The sequence below is a fragment of the Culicoides brevitarsis genome, chromosome 2, assembly GCF_036172545.1.
Source record: "Culicoides brevitarsis isolate CSIRO-B50_1 chromosome 2, AGI_CSIRO_Cbre_v1, whole genome shotgun sequence".
NCBI classification, from domain to species: domain Eukaryota; kingdom Metazoa; phylum Arthropoda; class Insecta; order Diptera; family Ceratopogonidae; genus Culicoides; species Culicoides brevitarsis.
In genome coordinates, this window is record NC_087086.1 from 28,462,245 (window position 1) to 28,486,268 (window position 24,024).

The 24,024-nt window shown below is 28.5% G+C and overlaps 1 protein-coding gene across 1 annotated transcript; it reads left to right on the top strand.

Moving 5' to 3' along the window:
• Positions 1 to 18,340: 18,340 nt before the first annotated feature.
• Positions 18,341 to 23,472, top strand: LOC134831980 (A disintegrin and metalloproteinase with thrombospondin motifs adt-1). Its single transcript, XM_063845835.1, has 7 exons — positions 18,341 to 19,218; positions 20,474 to 21,154; positions 21,216 to 21,391; positions 21,448 to 22,094; positions 22,789 to 23,049; positions 23,106 to 23,301; positions 23,360 to 23,472. The coding sequence occupies exons 1-7, from the start codon at positions 18,380 to 18,382 to the stop codon at positions 23,422 to 23,424; spliced, it is 2,865 nt and encodes a 954-aa protein (XP_063701905.1). The 5' UTR covers positions 18,341 to 18,379; the 3' UTR covers positions 23,425 to 23,472.
• Positions 23,473 to 24,024: the final 552 nt, after the last annotated feature.

Here is a 24,024-nt window from a genome sequence, read left to right on the forward strand (position 1 = left end):
TCTCCGGGATTAAAATTTTTATTTATTTTTAAAAAGTGAGAAATATAGAAATGAAACGGCGGCGACGAGAAAATAATCCGACTGTCCGTATGATCGTTTAATAATAGACTGAACTGACGATCCGGTTGCACAACATGTAAAAAGATAAAAAAGAGGTTTTTCGAGCAAACAAGTAATATGCAGTCTAAACACACTTGAATTCGGTATCCTCGGGTGTACGAGTTTCTACGTCAAGTGTTTGTTTTGTACCTGAATCCATTTTCCAGGCTCCACGAACGTGAACATGAGGGGAAAATGTCGGAAAATTCCGCTTGGAAATTGGAACCGAAGTGAAAATGAACGAAAAACGTGGGGGATGAACGTGGTGCATAGGAATGACAAGCAAACAAAGGCAAAAAAAAAGACGAAGAAGAGGGTCTACAATAAAAATAGTATTACTTACATTTTAAATATTTGTTATACCTGGTACTTATCTTGCTAGCTGGCGTTTTTTGTGTTGTGACAGTCACCCTCCTGCTTCACATCTATTTTAATCCTGGACTTGTCTCATATTCATTCACATTTATTAACATCTGTTTCTTGTCACATTTTCCCTTTTTCTCTCATGACTTAATTTTTTTTTAATTTAAATATTTTTTTAAAAATATCAATCAAAAGCTTTTAAATTTTATTAATTTTTTTTTAGTTTTTTTTTATTTTTTTGATTTTTAATATTTTTTGCTTTTTTTTAATTTTGTTTTATTTTTTTAATTATTTTTTATTTATTTATTTTTATTTTTTTTAACAATTTAGAGCTTTTATTTTTAATATTTTATTATTATTTTTTTCACTTTTAAATTTTTTATAAATCTTTTTAAAATTTTGGTTTTTTAATATTTTTTTATTATTTTTTAAATATTTTTTTTCTATTCAAATATCAATCGGCTTTTCTTAATTTTTTTTAATCCTTAATTTTTTATTTTAATTTTTTTTTATTAATTTTTTTTATATTTTTTAAATTTTTTTATAAATATTTTTTAATTTTTTATAATATTTTTTTTTTTATAATTTTTTTTTTAATTTTTCATGAATATTTTTTTTTTAATTACATATTATGATTAATGAATATATTTATTTTTGTTTTTTTTTTATTTTTTTATAAATATTTTTTTAATTTTTTTTTTTAATTTTTTGAAATATTTTTTCCTTTTCAAATATCAATCAAAAGCTTTTATTTTAAAACCTCATGAATATTCCCACATTTTTTCCATTTTCATTAAAAATTTTCACGAAAAAAGCTCAATAAACATAATTTCCAATTCAAATTTATAGCGAACGTTTTATCAGTCAATTAAAATGATTTTTTTCCATCGTTGCATGGTCAAGCAGTCCGCATTAACCTTTTCTTATTAAAAAAAATACTTTTTTTCGAAACGGATGACGAACGAAGAAATGATACGGACAATCAAATTTGCATTAGAGCTCTTCCGTGTCGCTCCGTAGCGGAATCAAAACGTAAATCATTCTTCCTCCTCAGTCGACACACACACAAAAAAATATGCATAAAAAATGAATTCACGTAAAAAAATTCCAATCCGTTGCGTATGAATGGGGGGAAAAAAAGAAAAACACTGAACGAAAAAAAAAAAGTTAAATTTAATTCAATTATATGGAAGAGGACTGGCAGTAAAAATCTGATTTGATATGGTTTTTAAGCAATGACGAATATTGTGAAAAAAAGTGTTGCGGCGGTAAAAGGATTTAGTTGAGAAATATTTTAGCGTATTTTAAAAAAAAAATTAAAAAAATAAAATTTATTTAAATAATTTTTATTTTAAAATTTTTGAAATTTAATTAACTTAATTTATTTTTTTAATTTTGAAAAAAAATATTTTAAATAAAATAAAAATATAAAAAAACATAAATTTAAAAAAAAAAAATGTATAAAAAAGATTCAAAAAATTTATTAAAATTTAAATTTAAAAAAAAAAATAAATTAAATTAAGAATTAAATTACTTTAAATTATTTAATTTAAAATAAAAATTATTTTTATGACTTTTTTCAATTTATTTAATCAAATAAATAATTTCAACCGTTAAGTTTTTCTTAGAAAAATAAATTTATTTTAATAGGTTTTTTAAAAAATTATTAAATTTCACATTCGTAGAAATAATTCATTCAATTTCGTAATAAAAAAAAAAAAATTAATTAATTTTTTTGTATTTCTAAATAATATTAAAAATAAAGAGAAAGCGGAAAGAGAAATTGAAAAGAGATTATTTTTGGATTAAATTCATTAAAAATAATTATTAAATAATTTAAATTAAAAATAAAAAAATATTTTAAAAAATCTGCTAAAAATTTAAAATTAATTAATAAATTGAGAGATTCAGAATTTTTATCTTTTTTAAAAAATAATTTTAAAATAACTTCTAACATATTTTAAAAAATTTTTTTAAATTATTTTTTGAAAAAAAACTCACTAGGTATGAATTTTATAAAAATTAGGACATCTTAATACCCTCAGAAGCGAAATTTTCCTAGAAACCTAAAAATGAAGTTATTAAAAAACAAGATATAGCTGTATTCGTACTGCGTACGTCCAACTTGACCGCATTTCAGATGTTAATATTTGATCGATATATGTCTAATAAATTTATATTCAATTAATTTAAATTTCGGGTGAATTCCTGATATTTTTGACTCGAAGGCTTGAGCTCAACTCTGATTGGTTGAAATAAAAATCTTGGAGACTTGAGCTCAGCTCTCATGGAGAGATTTGAGGGCTTGAGCTCAACTCTGATTGGCTGAAATTTGAAGCTTAATGGATGAATCTCAATTCTCATTGGTTGATATTTTTGACTCGAAGGCTTGAGCTCAACTCTGATTGGCTGAAATTTGAAGCTTAATGGATGAATCTCAAATCTCATTGGTTGATATTTTTGACTCGAAGGCTTGAGCTCAACTCTGATTGGCTGAAATTTGAAGCTTAATGGATGAATCTCAAATCTCATTGGTTGATATTTTTGACTCGAAGGCTTGTGCTCAACTCTGATTGGCTGAAATTTGAAGCTTAATGGATGAAGCTCAATTCTCATTGGTTGATATTTTTGACTCGAAGGCTTGAGCTCAACTCTGATTGGTTGAAATAAAAATTCCGGCCACACATGACGTACGACATCTCCAGCATAATACCGCATTTTTTCTTCGAAATGCGGTAAAAATAAACCATGAACACAAGTTTTCATTGTCAAAATGGGGACAAAATTGATTTTTTCTTACTACTAAAATCCGACAAAAAAAAAAACTGAAACGAATTTCGTACAAAATACCAAAAAAAAAATATCTTGCATCTCAACAGAAAAACCACAAATAATCGCATTTTGGTCACCTAATCTGATGCACGAAGTACACAAGCGAGAATTCAAAAAAAAAAAGCGAAAAAAGTATAAAAACAGACTGCACAACAATAAAAGAAGCAAAACACATAAAAAAATCCGAGTGAAGCAACAGCAAACACTTACAATGAAAATGTTTGTTCAACAATAGTTTTGTATGAAAATGAACAACAAGGCAGTTAAAGCGATAAGCGAGCTCACTTCACTGCATGAAATGAAAAAAAAAGTTGCAAAAAAAAAACTCGCATTTATTTTGTATTGGAAACTTAAACGATGGGAAAAATCTACTCGTCTTGAAACTCTTTCTTTCGACAGGATGTTCGAGGTAAGTTTTCTGCGAGAATTTTTCAAAACTTGTTATTCGGGAGTCGTCTTTCGCGTTTCTTCTTCTTTCACCTACTTGTTGTTGTTGTTGTTATTGCTGCTGAAATGTTTGTAAATATATGATAATTTCTTCTTTTTATTATTGTGTATTGAAAAACTTTCATTGTATCGCGCGCGGCACATAATGTAAGCAAAATTCCCGGAGAAGCAAAGAAATAAAAAAGGTGTTAAGCAGAGAAGCAGCACATTCACACGCGATCTGATTATTCTTGTAGCTCACCCCCAACTGCTGCCATATGTGATGTTGCATTGTTGTTGTTGTTGTGTTAAACTTTTTTTCCTCAACTTCTTTGTTGTTCGCTGTTTTTTTTTATTTACCGCATTTCGAAGAAAAAATGTGGTATTGAGTTCGACTTAAACCCCCAAAAATTTTTTGTAGTAATTTTAATCACTTAAGGTCAAGGGAGCTATCAGAGACCTCTGAGAGGGGGGGGGCTAATAATTAAAAAACGTCTTTTTTGTCTAGTTTTGATTCTTTTTGGTACATTTTAAGCTGAAAAAGAGAGACAAATGCAAGGAAGGATCCAATATGTGCTAAAAATTACAAATAATACCCGAAAATTAACAAAAGTGACAGATCCCCCCCCCCCTTCTTAGGCTTTTGAGAGGACTCTGGATCCGCCCTTGAACAAATGCCCCCTATGTTCTGCTACTAGATCTGCCCTTGAATAGACAGTTTCTTAGGTTTTGAGGTGTATAGAATTGTGAAATTGTCATGAGGAGTTCGAAAATGTGAAACGAGGAGTACAAAATTGTGAAATAAGTGAATTTTATCGGGAAAAGATCCTAAATGATGAGGAGTAACAAAATAAAAACCAAGGAGCACAAAAATGTGAAGTCTGTAACATCAAAATGCGCTATAGTTAGACGTTCTTTAGACGATCACTTTCTTTTTTTTTGTTCATTGTGTGTGAGAAACGATACAAACAGCGACGACATCGTCACTTCACTTCTTCTTTCATTCATTTTATAGTCATATTTTTAAGTACTTTAACTTTGCCATTTATTTTTATTGAATATCTTCTTCTTTTTTTTTCGTTTTTTTTTTCCTTTTTCTCGAAAAACTTCTGTAGATATTGCTTAATGTAAATTTTGTTGCTTCTTTGCATGAATGATAAGACATATGTGAAGGATCTTCTTATGTGCGAGGCAAAATGTTGTCGTTGTTGTTGTTGTTGTGTATGCAAAGTGCTTTCTTTCTACGAGAAAAAAATTTAAAAATTCAAGAAAACATTTTTGAGTGTAGCAGCAAAATATTGACACATTTTAACACGAGAGACTAGGACGTCCTTTAAATTTTCCCAACTTTCCCAAACTCCAGTTGAGCTCAAGACGACAAACCCTAATCGGAAAACTTTTTTTCTTTTCCCCGAATAACCTTCTGGAACTCTTGTGAGTTTTGTCGAGCAAACACAAGCACTTTTCTTTTAAAAGCTTTCCATCTTATTTACGTTTTTTTCTCTGGATTTTTTCGCTTTGCTTTTGCCTTTCGAAACAATTTCGAAGAGAAGACGAAGAATATATTGCACATTAACTTAATAACTTTGTTTTTGACTAGTTTTCTTAAAATAAGAAAAAAAAGAATTGACATGAGTTGTACTTGAAGATATTTTTGCAACATCATTCTTCGATGATAAGGGATTCTTTGCTTATTGCATTTTATTTGTTTCTCGGCACATAGAAGAGAAAAGTGACATGGGCGATTCGGGGGAAATGAAATGTTTATTTGACAAACTATCATGAGAAAATTCGATTGGCAAATAAGAATTGGCATCGGAAAATTGCGATTTTAAGGAAAAAGCTGATATCATTTTATATTTGAAGCACAAATTTGTGAATTTTTTTTTAAGTTTTTATTTTTTTTTATTTTTCATTCTAAAATTGATATTGAAATGAAATCTTTCTATAAAACTTTCAATTAAAAAATTTTTTTTTTTTTTTCAATATTTTTCATAAATAAAATTAAATTTGTCTAAAAAGTATGGAAAAAAATATAAATTTATCACAAATTGAATAAAATAAAATAAAAAAACATTTTAATTTATTATATTTTACTTAAAAATGAATTTATATTTTTTTAATTTTTGAATTTTTTTCCCTCAAATTTTATTATTAAATTTATTTATTTAAAATTAATTATTTAAAAATTATTTAGGTAATTTAACTTTTTAATTTAAATTAATTACTTTTCAATTATTTACTTTTAACAAACTTTTCAAAAAAAAGTTTTAAACTTTTTATTTGATTTAATTTAAATTTAAAAAAATTGTTTAAATTAATTTTAATTTATTTTTTTTTTAAATAAATTTTATTTAAAAAAAATTTAAATTTTATTTAATAATTTTTTTTTTAAATTATTTAAAAAAGATTTTAAAAAAAAAAAAAAGGTAAAATAGTTAAAATTATTAAAAACGAGAAATTTAAACCAAAATTTTTTAAAATTTTAATTTTTTTTAGATTAAATTTATTTTTTAATCATTTTATTCTAAAATTTATAAAATATTCACTTTTGACCTAATTTAAATTATTTTAATTCAATTTTGTTAATTTTTGATAATTTTACAAAAACAACCATTCGTCTCCACTGCGATAAATTTATTTAAAAAATATATTTTCATGAAACAGTGAAATTCATGACTCTATAAATATTCAGATCCATTCACTCTGCGAGTAACGCGGCGAGAGGAATCCCCAAATTGATTGCATTGTTGCAAAAATAATATTTGCATCAACATTAATAACCTCGTTCTTATCTAAATCCGTTTCATGAATGCATGAGACTCTAAACAACAACAACAAAAAGTATTAAAACCACGAAAAAATATGAAACATAAATTTTTGTTCATTTTTTGTTTATAAAAAAATATATGAGAGCAGTGATAGGCTTCAACAAAGCTTTTGTTTCAGATTTTTTTTTTTTGCTGTTCGTATTTTATTATTTTGCTCCGTGCACGTTGCTGAGACTCGCTCCAGCACTCGTAGCTGATGAAAATACCCAACGGATGCAATAAATAAAATATTGGAAATAAATATAAAACATAAATGTGGAACAAAAGTGTGTGTGTGTGTGGAGCAAAACGACAGTTTTATAACAATATTGGGGCTTCATATTTTTGGCACTTTTTGCTCCATGCAACGATCGTGAGTAAAACGGCAAAAAAACGACCGACGGAAAAATTTACAAATAAAATAGTGGAAAGATAAGAGCTTAGGTGCATTCATTAATCTGAATTTGATGTTATAATCCGTTGAGTATTCTCCATAGAGGAGGTGTGATATATGAATGTTTAAAAAACTGTAACACAACAATCGACGCGCAATAACAACACAACAACAGCGCGAGTTAAATAACCGTGCATGTGCGATTTTTTTTCTCGTGTGCAGTGATAAAAGTCACATTATTCATAAATAATATTTTTTTTTGTGTTCATTGCGGGTTTCGCTCTCTCTCGGATGCTCTATTATTGTTGTTTACTCGCACTACAATATTCATCAATCATTGTCTTATTTAGGGCTTTTTGATGTAGATCATCATGTCATAAATCCGAAATTCCAATTTCTCTCTCGGTAAATAATTAATTTTTAAGGTTTTTTTGCGCAATGATGCAAGCATGCAGGAGACGAGAAGAAAATTCAAAATAATAATGCGAACTCTAACCCGCATATGAATGCATAATAATGTGAGTTGCGGTTAAAATCAATTTAGTCTTAAGTGCTTCCTTTGTATGCTATTTGCGAAGCGAAACAGCTAGTTGCTGCCTGAATTTGATGAAAAGTAGGTTAATATATTCCACTTTATTGCATCTATTTGTCAAATTCGGTGACAATTATGAAATTTTTAGTGCTTTTCCGGGCGTTTTTGTGTGAATTGATTTGTTCAAATGAAGTTTTTATTTAAATTCGTCTAAACTTCTAAGATGAATATAATTTAGGTTTTTTTATCGAATTTTCATTTAAAATAGTTTCAAAGATATTTTATCGGTTTATTTTATTTCAAAATTTTATTTTAAAAAATAATAAGGGTAAACAGGCCAATTTACGAGTCCGTAACAGAAAAATCAGGGAATCCGTATTTACTGGTAAGTTTTTTTTTAAATTTTTTTTTCATTTAAATTAATTTTTATTATGATTTATTCCAATTTTAGAACTTTTAGAACAATTTAGGACAAAATTTAGTTGAAAAACTTGATTGTGAAACAATTTTAACATTAAGCATGACCCCGAAAGCAAAATCTTGGGTGGCAGAATCGATTCAACTTGCCTCCATATGTAAAACGTTTGAATCTCCTGAATATGACGACTATCGAGGACCGTTTTCGTACTGCGCCATTTTTATACATGATACAGTATATGTAGCCAAATGTAACCCCAATGACTGTGAAAACTCAATCAATTAATTAAACAATCGCTTTATTCTTCCAAAATTATCCAGAATATCGCCAACACGTCTATCTTCTTTTCTCTCTGCCACAAAAGTGACATCTCTGCCTCGTAACCGACGACACGTAATAGCTCCAACATTGTGTCGAGTGTCATTAGAAATAAACTTGTCGAAAGGAACCATCAATATGACTTTAGAAATCCGAGACCGCTCCTACAATCAACTACAACAAAAAATAACCTCGATAACGCACCCATTTCTCGCTGCATCAGATTTTATAACGACTTTTCCAACCTTATCAACTTTAACGCGCTTCAAAAAAAAATAGAAATTAAGAATGAATTAAAAAAAATTTTTTGAGTAGACGTGAAAATTGATATTTTTGGCTTTTCTGAAGCAAAAGTAGGTTTACGGCCTTATGGTTCTTGACGAAAAATGATCTACTTGAGACAACAAACAATTCTAGTAAAAAATAATTTTCTCAAAAAATTTCACCTTTACTTCGATCTTTGACGATTTTCATGATTTTCAAGCAATTTTGGAATTTTTGGTCGAAAATTCAAATTTTTTACAATAAAATTGTACGTTGTCTTGAATAATACCGAATTGCATCGACAAGAAAGTATTTTTCTGAAAAACTACCAAAAACCGTAGTACATTCAAAAATTATGCTCTATTCACAATCATCACTTCTGAATGTCTCAGTTTCTGCCATCTATCAATTCACTCCTTCACTAACAATTCAAAATTGCCATTCACGTGTTTTAACGAGGTTCTCGTATTTCTCATTCACCACTGAATCTGTTAGCTGATCATCAAAGCATAACGCGGCACTACAGCTGTTTATGGTGATTTGGTGAATAATTTCTCACGAATATTTTTCATTTCCATTTTTTCTCGCTCAGCAAAACACTGAAACAAACACAAGGCGCGTGAAATTTTTCAGTTGCTGTCGAGACGTCATCGGGAACGGTTGCATTTTGGCGTTACGTTGAGTTAAAATCTGCGCGGAAAAAGTTTTATTTTATTAACAGTAATTAGTGTGTGAGTGTGTTTTATATATAAAAATTAAATTAAAAAAGAAAATTTTAAAGAAAACTATGAAAAATTACAATAAAAATTCATCCGATAATCACAAAAAGTGCTAAACAAAAAATAACTAAAAACTAAAAAATCTATTGAAAAATCACGAAAATGAAGAAAATTTATTGTCATTGTGTGGAACTAATTACGCATTTTACTACATTTGAATGGATTTTTGACAGATTTTTGAACAGAAACATCAAAAGACTTCCCTTGCTGCTAATTTTATGCTGTACTACAAAGTGCTGTTGATTATTTTCTATCAACAATGTCTGACAACAGTTTTTTGTGTTGAAGTGTTTATCCGCTTCAAGTATTCGAATGCTTAAAGATTTAATTTTTTAGCATTTTTTTCGTGAATGAGACAATTGAAGACTTTGTTACGACAAAGCTTATCATACTAATGAAGGAATTAGGCACGGCATTCATTAAAGGATTAAAATGTGGCAAACTTTTTGCTCTCAATTCATAAAATTAGCAAGCAACATTGTTTCGGACTAAGAAAAATTTCTAAAAAAAAAAAAGTTAATAACAGATTAGCAAATCCATGAGGAAAGAAATAAAACTGCAATTTAACAATGCAATAAAATTAAAATGAAGAAAAAATTGATTGAATTTAAGTGATTAATGATTTCTTTCGTTTCCACATCGCCACCACTAATGCCGAGCGACTTGCAAATTGCATCGCAATTGTTGCTATTTTTAATGCAATTATTCATTTATTATTATTTTATTTAGACTTTCTACTAATTTTCACGCGGTGTGGAGTTTAACTGCATAAAAAACTGAACTTTTTCTATGAATGAGTGATATTTTTTTCTTCGTTATTGTGAACTTTTTTTTTGCCATTCAACAAAATTTTTCTGGATTCCTCAACCGTGAACTCCTTGCTTGTCATGTCTTCAACTACTGACCTCCACGTGTCACTTTTCCCCGTGATTTATGTAATTTATAGACAGCTTTTAAGACGGGCCTTCAGAGACAACATCTTAATTTTATGGCGTTTCATGGTGGCGTGGCGTCTCAGGTGTCTTTTTGTAGCACGTGTATGACGCGTTTTTCCATCGACGAAAAAAAAATTGTTACCATAACGAGCTGTTAACATGCAAATATAAATATTTTTTTTAATAAATAATAAAATATGAAACAATAGGTTATTGTGTTAGTTGGGTGTAAAATATTTTATTTTTTATATGTTTATGCTTTAAATAAGAAGCTTACCATGCCATGTTATGCCGGTTCATCTTAGGTCGGATACGGATGAAAAATAAAAGTTGAAAGGAGTTTTTTTTTGTATCGAAAAATGTTAACGAGTTTTCACTTTTATTGTGAATTTAGAGGTATTTTAGCTAAAAACGGATTTGATTGGATAACAAGAGCATTTAAAATCAATTTAAGATGAAGCAATTTTACTTTGCTTGAGTATTCTATGGGCGAAAAAGGGGTGGTTAAATTAACCCCTTAAGAGATAAATTAACCTCTTAAGAGGTAAATTTGACCCCTTAAGAGGTCAATTTATCTCCTAAGGGGTTAATTTGATCTCTTCAAGAGGTTATTCTGACCTCTTAGAAGGTTAATTTGATACCTTCAAAACGGGTCAAGTTAACCTCTCAAGGGGTCAGAATAACCTCTTAAAGAGGTCAAATTAACCCTTTAGGAGATAAATTGACCTCTTAAGGGGTTAAAATAGCCTTTTAAGCGGTCAAATTTACATCTTAAGGAATTAATTTCACCCCTTTCTCGGCCGTAGACAGATCATTCTTGGCTTTGTCGATAAGTTTCATAGCGTTAAAGTAAACTCTTTGCTTCACGTCAAGTAACTTCGCATCGTTTAGAATACTTTCCATATTTGCATTAGGATTCGAATTTTTGTTCAAGTTGTTCAGTGATCTCAATGCTTGATTTGCATCTTTTGTAATTCATTTAAATCAGTCTCATTGTTCAATATCAAAATAGAGCTTTAGTAATCTATCCAAATCTAACTATGATAACTTTTGTCAAGGATCCAGTCCAATATAGATGAAATCAAAACTTCATCCTCAAATATCAAAGTTGTAAAAAACTTCTTAATAGATAGCTTCAAGAATATGGCCCTAAAAATATCAAAAAACAGTCAACAGTTCAGTAAAGAACTTGAAATCACTTACCTGAAGATCCAAATGTCATCAATCCCAATCTAAATGTTCTTTGAATGACACAAGTAGTTCATTACTACAATGCAACTGCATCACTACAAAAGTTCTTTGTTGGGTCACTCAACTTTCTTCTTATTGTTCCCTGTTTTTTTTTACCATCATGTCAACACACATTTTAATGACATAATCGTTCATAACAACCTCACATATATACAAATTTTTCAATAGAATATCAGCAAAATTGCATTAAATTTCCACTGGTGAATGCATTTCAATGCAAAACTAGATAAAATTGTGCAATTATGTTGACAACTCTACTACTCTCTCGTCATGGCGAGACTCGCTTCCACAAAGACTTGCGTGTTATCGGATGAATATTTTACTTATTTATTTATATATGGAAAAATCCCATCATGCCATGTTTTATGCAAAGCGAAATTAAATAACAAGTGTTGAAATAATAAACTTTTATATTTTTCCACAGAAGCACCGAAATAAAAAAAATGTAAAACCTTAAAATATTCAAGTGATTAAAGAAATATAAAAAAAAATAATAATCCACCAACCAAAAATTAAATGATTTCAAAATATGAAAAGTGAAGAAATAAAAGCGATGAAAAACGGATTCACTTAATATTTCGACAACGAGCAAATTAACAGCGCGCCAGTAATTAGTGATCATGAAGCACCATGATTTTATGTCAATTACATGGTGTTTCATCGTCTTCGCAAGCATCTTCATTAACCTGCCGAGCACGACGCAAGGATTTCATTATGTCGTGGATAAGACTGAACAAATTTTGATCAATTCAAATGTTGTAAGTATAGTTTTATTTTATTTATTTATTTTTTTTTTTTTGAAAAAAAAGTGAATGTCTGTCCATCTTTTTTGTTTATTTCTTTGTTTTTTTACACAAATATCGGAATGCTATGAAACTGCTGGTCAGTTGAATATTTTTTTCCAGTCTAATGCGCTTTTACTTTAAATAAAAGCAAAAATTCACATGGCGTGGCGTGTAAAAGTAAATTAAGTGTGTAACAAAAGAGAGATATAGAAGTGAGGAAATTTCACTTCTGAGAGACTTTCTAGCGATAACCAATGTAATAAAGTAACGCCGCGATGTAAAGTAAAGTTCATCGAAGTTTTTTTTTGTCTGTGCAATTTACGTTCATTGACTCGCGCGCAGCAATTATAACCCTTTTAAAAAAAGTTTAATGATAATTTTTGAAAATATAATTGCCCGTAATCAGAGTTATAAAAGTTCTAAACTGAACGAGTGGAATGACACTTGGTACCAATCATCATCGTTCGTTTCTCGTTTACATAGTCAGTGAACTCTAAAATTGCACAAATAATTTTATTTTTTTCATCGTGTGTGTTTTCTATGATAAGAACGTGACATGACGGATTGTAGAGAACGAAAATTGTAGCAAAAATCACTGGTATGGGCGTTCAAACAAATCACCGAATAAGCAAGGCATGAAACAGAAATGTAAATGCTTTTGACTCTTAATTACAGAGTAATTATACGCGAATTCATTGTCAGACATCATCATGCTGATGCGAATGTAAATCTACTGATTCATCATTTTTCTAACATTTTGCGTACTTTGTTTGGAGGTTTTTTTTAGTGAAGTAAAAAAAAATATGCGCTACGATGGAAAATATGAGACGTCTGTCCGTTAGATTACACGTTTACTAAATCGGTAAAATGTCATTTATTTCAGTTATTGGACTTCGATTGTATTGGTAATAATCTAAATATTAACATGATTTTTCATTTAAACAATACATTCTAGAGGACTTCTTAATACGGAAAAGGTAAGATCGACATGGTAATAATTTATATGTATTAGGTTCAAGCAGGAAGCTGGAAGATATAGATCTATTATTTAAAATTGATCTGCAGACTTCGACTCAGAGCTACACTATTTGTATTAAGTCTTAAAAATGAAATTTTTGCTAATCTAACAGCTGTTAAAAAAAATAGTGAATCATCGTCAAATTACCTTGTGTGTGCAATTGCAACACCTAATTTGCTGAAAGGATGCTTAATAATATGATCAAAAGAGTTTCAGACCATCAGGAATTGAAGCAAAATCAAAATGTTTGCGGACGATACAATTGTTTGCCTGTTCGGTAAGATGTCAACAGTATCAATAAGCAAACTAAATTTTAAAAATGACATCATAGCCTTCGTCAACACATGAAATTGTGCAAGCTCAGAAACAAGCCCAGAAAAGTGAAACGTTAAAAAAGATACCTAATGGATAATTAAATATCAAACTGTAATGATTAACGATGAACTTGAATTTTAAAGCCATCATAAATAATGCAAGGAAGAAGACAACCGAAAAAGAAAATTTTTTATGCAGAATAAAAAGGAGCCTTGATAAATATATGAGGTTGACGTTAAACAAAATATGAATTTTTCCCGCGTGGTAAACTGATATTAATGACGGAGATCAAAAGCTTTTTCAAAAAGATACAAGTACCTAAGAGATAAGATGACTTACTTCACTCTCTGTTTACTATTGAGTATTACCTGATGATGGTCATGAATAAAGACCGAAACTAGTCGTAAAAATAATGTGTTTTTAACGAAAAAGAAGAGAAATAAAAAAGGTGTTTAATTTAAAATTATCCTAAAAGTACCTAATTTGCTAAAATAAGCCAATAGACTTAGCCAACACAAAATACTCACTAAGAACATTAATGACAACATATCAAAAATGCGCTCACATCATATCATCAATATTTCAACACACAAAGCCTTTGCCGCCTTATTAACCATTTCCACAATTAAACATATTTTGTACATCAAACATAAACAGACACCTTTTGTAGTCTACCTGCATTGCATTTTTTTTGTACATGCAATAAATTCAAATTTATTATATTTTAGCGATGGCATAGATGATACAACAACGCACTAATTAAGTGTGTTAAAATGTTGATGACTGCATTACATCATATTTTTTTATTTGTTTGTTTTTCATTTTGATGTCCATTTTACTGCAACAAATTCATACAAAAGTGTTTGAAATGGAAAGTGCTAAAAACCTAAAAACCAAAAAAAAAAACTTAGAAAAGAAATTGTGCCCTTGATACACTTGCTCAAGAATGCAGAAAATTGGAGACTTGTCACCTTTACCTATCAACACAGCTACATTTATTTATCACCAGTGCATATCGTTTCTTTCTCCGTTCCTCCAAACGAAATACAGCAAAATTAAATTAGTGAACTAAACTAGCAATTTGTTAGAAAGTGTATTAAATCAAAAGGCCAACCGTGTGAGCTTGAATGATGACAAACAATAATTTTCAAAAAATTCAAAATTCAAATCAATTGTTGCGATTAAGTCCATTTAGTTGATTTTGTTGATACGATGACGACAAAAGAGCGCAAAAAAAACGTTCGTATCAGATTTGGCCCAGTTTTCGATGGTCGTTGATGCATGCAATATTCCTCATTGTTGTTCGGCTCGTCTCCTAAATAGGTCTCCATCGCATCGTATTGCATCGCGAGTGATTGATTGTTGCATGAAAGTGAATTATTTTTTCATTGTGTTTTTTTTTTCTTAATGTTGGACCGCATGCGATAGGCTACTTTGTATTATTTTCCATCATAACTCATCAATTTTTTGTTTCAATGTTTTTACAGGTGAACGAATCAAATTTGCATAATTTCTTGGAGAAACACGAGAAAGATTTGTTATTTGGTAAAAACAATCATTTAGGTAAGAAAAGTAGGTTAATTTTTTTCTTCGTCTAGTTCTTGTACTAAAAAAAACTAAGGAAAGAAATGCAAAACTAGTGGAAAAGTTGTGGCTTAGTTACGAAATATCGGTTAAATAAGACATCTAACGTTACAATGTGACGCTATTGACTCGAAATAATGCATTGCACAGAGATCTCATTATGATAACAGAGACATTTTTAAATCTGCCATTGTTTTAACGTTTTGCATTCGAAAAACTGTAGCGCGTCGCTATAAAAACACAACTGTCGTAGTTTATTTAATTACTGGCATCAAACAAAGCGGCATGATGAAAAATTTTGTTTTAACATTTTTGTTTTTGCTCCAATTTGTTATCTTTTTTGTCATCTTGTAACACTTCTCGTGACTTGACTCACATTTTTTACCATCATCTATAAATTGAAGGTTAAGATGATCACAAAAAATTAATTTTTCGACAAAAACTGTCAGGAAACGCACCAAAATCGCGTTAATTATGTCAGATTAAGACAACAAAATGGACAAGCATTGACTGCCGTTTACAATTTTTTAACTATTTTTTTTTCTATAAATTGTAAGATAAAAATCAAGTAAAGATCAGGAAACAATAGCGAAAAAAAAACTTCTGAACATTAAATAAAAAAAAAATAAATAGAGATTGATATTTTTACGAATGTGTTGGAAAAAAATGAATATTTAACCAACCATTAATTTCTATGGTCATGGCTTTTGTTAGTTCTTTGTTTGTTTTTTTTGTTAACAGCCAGTTGAAACAAGTACCTATGGGTGTCAGTGTCATTGGCAAGTCGCGTCTTTTGATAGCCCTGTTTGTGGGTCAGAATCACGAAGAATGATATTCAAGAAGATCTTGTTCAATGTGTGAAAAAAATAGCAATTGTTTACTAACAAAGACAAGAAATTGGTCAGTGCGTTACAAATAATTTTAGTCACACGTGGATGGACTTTCTTTCCTTTGGAAATTTCTTTTTTTTTTTTTTTTTTTTTTTTTGAAGTTACGGTAAATAGTTTACTTACAATGTCTTTAGTTGTAAAATTTTGTTGTTAAAAAATATTCTGAATTTAAAGTTCGTCGCTTATGGATTAAAAAGTTTTTTATTTGAAGGAAAAATTGACTAAAGATTTACAAGGAAATTATTTTTTTATTGATTTTCTTTAATATTAATAGATGTGAAATTTAAATATAAAAATTTTGATTTTTGCTATATTTTGATTCTTAAATTGAATTTAACAATTAAATTAAATTAGGAAAAAAATTAACAATGAAAGAATTTAAGTCAAAATTCTGAACTATTTGAGAATCGTGAAATAAATCTATCTTAATTTTTTAAAAAATGACGAATTTTTGGAATTTCACGCCGAATAAAATATTAAAATAGACCTTTTTGAGTTCAATCCAAAAAAATTAAAAAATACGAACTGTTGGAAAAATTAAAGAATTTTCAAAAAATATTTCGTTGATTGCTCTGATCAAAAAATAATGGAAAAATTATAATTAATTTATTTTTCTTTTATAGATCACATAAAAATTTTACCGGAGATCTCTTATGTTCTCTTAAACAGTTTAAATTTATTATACGAAAAAAAAATGTGTACAGCTTTTTTTAAGTTAAAAAAATAAATTAGATAAATTCTTAAAATAATGAATTAAAAAAAAAATAATGAAATTATTAATTATAAAATTTGGCCATTCAAAAAATTAATTTCTTTAAAAAAAAATGAAATTTTTATGCATAAAATTGAAAAATCGGGAAATTTACAAAAATCATAAAGAAATATTGAATTTTTATAAAATAAAAATATAAATAAAAATAAAAATATATAAAGTTGACTTAATTTATGGTTTTTTTAACTTTTGGAAATGAGTTTGGTTCCCGGGAAAAAATAAACTTTTTCCATGTCTGTGAAAAACTAATTAAAATCTTTATTTAGTTTATAGTTCATAATTTATTATTTAGCAAATATTATCAAATGATAAAGTAAATTAATTAAAAAAATTATTTTTAAAAACTTGTACCTATTAAATTCGAAAAAAAAAAATTTTGTTGAGATTAATTTTTTGAATGGCCAAATTTTATACTTAATATTTTCCTTCATTATATGAAGATTTTATCTAATTTAATTCTTTTTTAATTTAAAAAAATATATTTCATGTTGATTTTTCAAAATTTATAGACTTTTTTAAGACACTTTATAACAATTTAAATCCATAAAATTTTAAATCCGACAAAAATTATTAAAATTAAATATTAATTTTTTCCCATTAAAAATTTTCAAAGAAATTAAGTAAGATAAAATTTTCAACATTTTTTTTAAATTACATTATTGACCAAATTTAATTCGAATCAACTTCACTCGCATTAAATAATTGTCAAATTTCTCTGTAAATTTCAAGTAAATTTTTAAATTAACTAAATTATTATCTCACTTGTCTCTAATGATGAGAAAAAATCTTTTATTAATGGGCGTATTCAGCCAATTGCACAACAATTGTACCTGAACATGACAACACGACTTTAATTCATTCTCTTATAAAACAAACAAAGAGACTTTCATTTAAAAATCAAATGAAATGAAATTGAAACAATTAATCAGAAAGTTATCTAACACTCGACTCCAACCCAGAAACCGACTGAAACACTAAAAAAAATATTTTCTTTTCTTTTGACGAGACGTTACGTTAATTTTTGTCATTTTTCTCTTGCTTTCAGACGACTTCTGGTCTGATAATGCAAAAAATTACGTAATTTATTAATTGTGTCTTGTTTCTTTTTGCAGATTATAACTTTAAATTAGTAAACGTTAGACGTAATAATGCAAGCAGTGTGCGATCCAAACGATCTCTCGAGAAGACAGTCCACTTCAATTTAGGTAAGTACATCGATATAATTATGCGTGACCTTAATATTTATGAAAATTTGTCAAAAAATATTTATAATAATTACTATTTAGAGCGAGATATGTTTCCCGCTGACTTTTTTTCATAAAATTTTTTGTCACCCATGAAAAATGTTTTGAAAAAAAATTAGACAAAAAAGTCACTTCCCGGTCTCTTCTCATTTAAATTCATTTTTATGCTCATTAATTATTACACCATGTCAATGTTGTTGCTTTTTTTGCCAAAAAAATATGTGTCACTCGTGTTTCCTTCACTGCGATCAATGTCAATTCATATTTTTTTTTGTCTCTTTTCAGATGATAATTTAAAATTTACATTACGGCCTTCATCGAATCTGGTGGATAATGCATTCGCGCTTATCATGCGAGATGACGACTCCCCGAAAATTGTCGAAAATTCGCTAAATTTAGCGGAAAAGTACGCAAATTGCTTCTATTCGAACGAAAATGCGGCATTTGACTTGTGTGACGAGAGCATTCGTGGAATTGTGCGAAAAAATGACGTAAATTTGGTAATTCATCCCCTTCCAGCGCGTTTCGGGCAAGAATCGCACATCATAATGCACAAAGCGATGACCTCAGAAGAAGAAACTCATGGAACTTTTGAACCTGACATGAGTCGATATGATGTCCCATCGTCTCCAAGGAGGTTCAACAGCACTTTTGTGCCGCGTTATCGCCCCAAACGTCAAACCACAGGCTCAATTCCGAACGTTTTGCACATTGAAACGGCAATTTTCGTGGATAAAGACCTTTTTCGGCACATGCGAAAGAATTTTCCGGTCAATACGGAATCCCACCTCATTCGTTTCGTGCTCGCGATGATCAATGGCGTGCAATTGTTGTATCATCATCCGTCGTTGGGCAAGCAAGTTAATTTTATTCTTAAGCGTTTGGAGATTTTGCATTCGGAACCGAAGGATTTGCGACGGGCGAGTGATATTGACGTTTATTTGAACAGTTTTTGTTCGTGGCAGAGAAAATTGAATCCAGCGTCGGATGCGGATGTTGTGCATTTCGATCATGCCGTGATATTGACGGGATTAGACCTTTATGTTGTGGGCAAAAATGGAAAAGTAAGCAGTCAAGTGGTTGGATTGGCACCTGTGGCGGGAATGTGTTCGGCAGTGTCGAGTTGTACGATTAACGAAGGGAAGCATTTTGAGAGCGTTTTTGTCGTTGCGCATGAAATTGGTCACAAGTGAGTTTTTTTCATATTTTGATTTTTTTTTTATCAAATTGAATAATTTTGTTTTAAATTTTGTGACAAAATTATTTTTAAAAAATTAAAAAAAAAATTATTCAAAAAAAAATTTTTTTTTTTTTTTTTTTTGTGAAATTGGTTAAAAATATTGAAAAGCAGTTTTTTCATAAAAAAAATAATTTAAATTTGTTAATTAAAATTAAAATTAATTAATATTCAATAAAAAAATTACTTGAGAGCAGCTTATTTAAAAAAAATTATTGAAAATTACTTGAGAAGAAAAATTGAATGAACAAAAAATAAATTTTTTAAATAAATTTTAGTAAATTTTATTATAATTTTTAGTTTCAAACGATTTGAAAATATTAAGAAAAACTTTAAATTTAAAAAAAATATTAAAATGTAAATATTTTGAAAGATTTTGTACTCTTGTTACTAATTTTTTAATTTTTAAAAAATTTGGTAAATTTTTAATTTTGGTAATTTTTTTTTTATTTTTATTTTTAATTAATTGAAAATAATGAAAAACTGCTGCTCTAAAAGAAGCTTTTCATTTTTTTATTATTTTCTTAAATAATTATTATTTAATTATTTTTTATTCTTTTATTTTTTAAATTTAATTTTAAAAATATTAAAAAACTGTCTCTCTTTCACGCTTTAAAAATTTCTAAAAGAATTTAATTTTTAAAAAATTTATAAGGGTTTTTTTTTTTCTATTTAATTTTGGACCAAAATTGATCTTGGTAACTCTCAAAAATTTTTTTCAATTGAATAAACTGGCTCAATTTTAATATTAAATTAATTAATTTAATTTTTTTTTTCAATCAAAAATTAGGCTAATAAAAGAAACAGCAGTAAAATTTTTATTCAAAATTTTTTCTTTTATTTAAGTCACATTAACACCATTTAAACAAGCCCTGCTAATGATAATTTTTAAAATTTTAATTTTATTTTTAATTCTTTTATTTTTTAAATTAATTTTAATTAAAAAAAAATAAAATTTTCTCTCTTTCACGCTTTAAAAATTTCTCCATTTTTTTTTTTTTTTAAATTAAATTCGTAAATTTTTTATAAAATTCGGTCACTTTAAAAAATTTTTAGTAGGTATATTATTTTTTTAAATCAAATTAATTAATTTAAATTAAAAAATGAAAATTTTTGAAATAATTTATTTATGAATTTTATTAATAGCGACATTTTACAAAAAAAAATAATCTAAATATTTTACTTAATTTTTTTAATTTTCTTACAGTTTGGGAATGCGTCACGACTCATCAGAATCCAACTGTGACCCCAGCTTATACATAATGTCTCCCACACTCGGCAGCGGAAAAATCACTTGGTCTCAATGCAGCGCCAATTACCTCAACAACTTCCTCCGTTCATCCCAAGCCACTTGTTTATTCGATCGCGGGCAATTTGGACCCAGTCTCGATCACTCAGCGGAAGGTTTGCTGCCAGGACAACGATTTGACGCCGATACCCAATGCATGCTGAAATACGGCAGAGACAGCGTTCGCTCACCAACCCAAGCCTTCAACGATATTTGTCGCGATTTGCACTGCCAACGAAGTCGTTACACGTGGACTTCGCATCCAGCGTTGGAGGGAACCTCTTGCGGCATCGGAATGTTCTGCCAAAGTGGAATTTGTGTCCCTCGCTTGAAATCTCAGTCGCAATATTCGTCAACGAGCTTAGCTGCGCCGTCGCCAACAGCAGTTTTGACGCAAAATAATTTATCGGAGAAGTTAATTTCGTTGGATGAGCAACAAAAACAACATTTAGATGACCCTAGTAATGTGGTGCAAGCGGTTTGGAGTGACTGGGGTGAAGGAAGTGAGTGTGAAAGTGGATGTTTGTACGGCGAATCAGGAAGACTCAAGGAGGGAAGTACTGGATTGAGGATTTTTCAACGCACTTGTGGGGATTATGGGTAAAAAATCATTAAAAAAATTCAATTTTTTAACGAAATTTAACAAAAATTTGATTTTTAGTACGGGAGTTCGTTCCGAATGCAAAGGATCCGACAAAAAATTCGAAACTTGTATGCCTTCTCATTGTTACAGCATCCAACGGACCTCAGTTTTAGACTTTGCCAACGAAGTTTGTACCCGCGCGAAGGAATTTGATCCGGAATTGACTGGAAACGGCATTCAACAAGTAGCAAATCGTAAGTTTTTTTCATTTTTTTAACGAATTTTAGTCTAATTTTATTAAATTTTGTAGCGGAGACATCTTGTTTGGTCTTTTGTGAAACGCGATCCTTGACCCCGAAATCAAAAGCTTGGATTTTTCCCGATGGCACCACTTGTCGCAACAAAAATTCCGACTTTGATGACTCTTTTTACTGCATCAACGGTCGTTGCGAGAAATTTTCTTGCGAAAATACGACAGAAAATTATTTCAAAATTGAAAGTGATTTTTGTCCGCAAAGTTTGGTCCTGGAACAAAACAAAGAAAAGGAAATTCCGTTAAATACGCTGCAAGAAAATGGACGAGATTTTAAGAGTTTGAAGATAAATCCGGAAAAATCAACGACTTTGAAGGAATCAGAGCCAAATAAAACAGTGACAGACAACACAAAATCAGATTCTTTGCAAAGTCTTCGGTACGTGGCTGCCCAAGCAGCTCCAAGTGTCAAACAGGAAATTTACAGCAATTCGTGGCGGGCACCGGAAAAGTTGCAAGCTTTGCCGTATACGAGTTCAAATAATCAATTGCCGATGGAAATTAAGTCAGAAATGAAAAATAAGTGGATCGCAAAGTCGGGATGTCATTTTAGTTGCATGGAAAAGGCGAGGGGATTGCAACTAGTTGAGGCGTCACATGATTCAAAGTCTAAAAATATTCAGTTGTGTTCGCCGGATTTGATTGTGAGTGATTTATTTTTTACTATAAAGACGAAAAATGTGGCTTAAGCTTAAGAAAATGTCTCATTAAATTGAATTTAAAAACTTAATTTTGAATTTTTTCAAAAAAAATTAAAATTGTGTAACAAAAATAGTCGAAAAGTTGAAATTTAATTAAGTTTTGACCTTGACTTATTTTTGAACTTAAGCTTGGATTAAAAAATTTTTAAGTCAAAATATTGTTGAAAAAAAGACTAAAACTTAAGCTTAAACTTCATAAAATTAACAATTAATTTAGAAAATTTTAGTATTTTCAAGCTAAAGTCAATTTTTTTTCAACCATGATATTTTCAAAGTAATTTTTTAATTTCAAATATAACAAAAGATTATTTTTAATATTTTTTTTTTTTAGCATTTTTCACCAATTTTTGATATTTTTTTTATCACATTTTTTTCATTTTATTTAATTTTTAATCGTGAAAAATTTATTTAAAAAAATAAAAATTATTCAGATAATTAATTGAAAAAATTAAGAATTTTAAAAATTAATTTAAAAAATCAAATTAATTTTAATTAAATTAATTTTAATTTAATTTAAATTAATTTAATTTAATTTAAATAATTTTTTAAAAAATTTTTTACCAAGAATTTATTTTTTTTTTTTAAATTTTAAAATAATTTAATTTTTTTTTTTATTTTAATTTTTTTTTTTTTGTAGCCTTGTGATCGAATCCAAACAACTTTCGAATACGCAACAAAACTCTGCACAAAATATCGCGCAAAAGTCCGTGGATTGTCAGGCACTGGCACCCAAATTGCTGCAAGTATCCACGATCCAGATCGTTCCTGCAAAGTCGCATGTCAAGACGGATACATGACGCACCGTTTTTATCTCGTCAATGGTGAACAAGGATTCTTCCCGTTCGGAACCAAATGCTCAAAGACCGATGAACGATACTGCGTTAGTGGAAAATGCTTGGTAAATAATTTTTTTTAATTTAACAAAATTTGTTCTAAAATTTTAATATTTTTTAGCAATTTGGTGACGATGACATTCCTTTAAACGAGTCCTATAACAACATGATAAATCTACGGAACAAGAGAGATGTTACTCCGACGACGAGGTACAAACGCCATTTCTTGTACTACCAACCCGTGAACATAACGGAAAGAATTACAAAAGACTTTTTAAATAATTTGATTGCCAAAATTGATTTCAGTTTAGATAAAGGTAAAACTTGACAAAAAAAATTATTCAAAGAAAAAAAATAATTTTTAATATTTTTTAGAAATTGAGAACATCTCTGAAGAGCATATCAACTTCCAAGATCCTGTTGATTATTCAGTGCTCTAACAATAACACGGAAAAAAGTGAATTTTTAAAGTAGGCAAAAGATGGACATAAATAAGTATTACTCTAGTGTATTTATTATTAATTATTTTATCCATTAGGTAGTTGTTTTTAATACATTTTTAATAATAAATATTTTAAATAGAAGATTTTCTTAATTTTTGTAAAAAATTATTTAGAAGAGGCTTCAAAAAAATAATTTGACAACGAGGTTCCAAATTTTTAAAATTAAAAAAATATTTAAATTTTGCTTCAAAAAATAATAAATAGGAAAAAAGCAGATTGAGAAACAAAATTTTGTTAAATTTAATTTATTTTTTAAATTTAAAAAAAAAAATTTGGAAAAAAGCACATATTTAGTTAGGTATAAAAAAATATATTTTTTTTTGTTAAAAATTCGAAATTTTAATTAATTTTCGAAAAAAAAATTATGATATTAATTATAATTTTAGTCTTTAAATTTGCAAGTCAAATTTTTACTCCTGTAATTTACTAAAAAAAAATAAAAAAAATTCAATAAAATTTTCATTTAAAAATCAAATTTTATTTTAAAAATTATTTATTTATATTTTAAAAATAAAAAAAATCATGTTTTTCAACAAT

Bases quoted from the DNA above. Each gene is read 5' to 3' on its own strand.
- LOC134831980 (XM_063845835.1), top strand. From the start codon at position 18,380: ATGCGAGATGACGACTCCCCGAAAATTGTCGAAAATTCGCTAAATTTA. The intron at 19,219-20,473 runs GTGAGTTTTTTT...ATTTTCTTACAG, and splicing joins GCGCATGAAATTGGTCACAA to TTTGGGAATGCGTCACGACT. The intron at 21,155-21,215 runs GTAAAAAATCAT...TTTGATTTTTAG, and splicing joins CGCACTTGTGGGGATTATGG to TACGGGAGTTCGTTCCGAAT.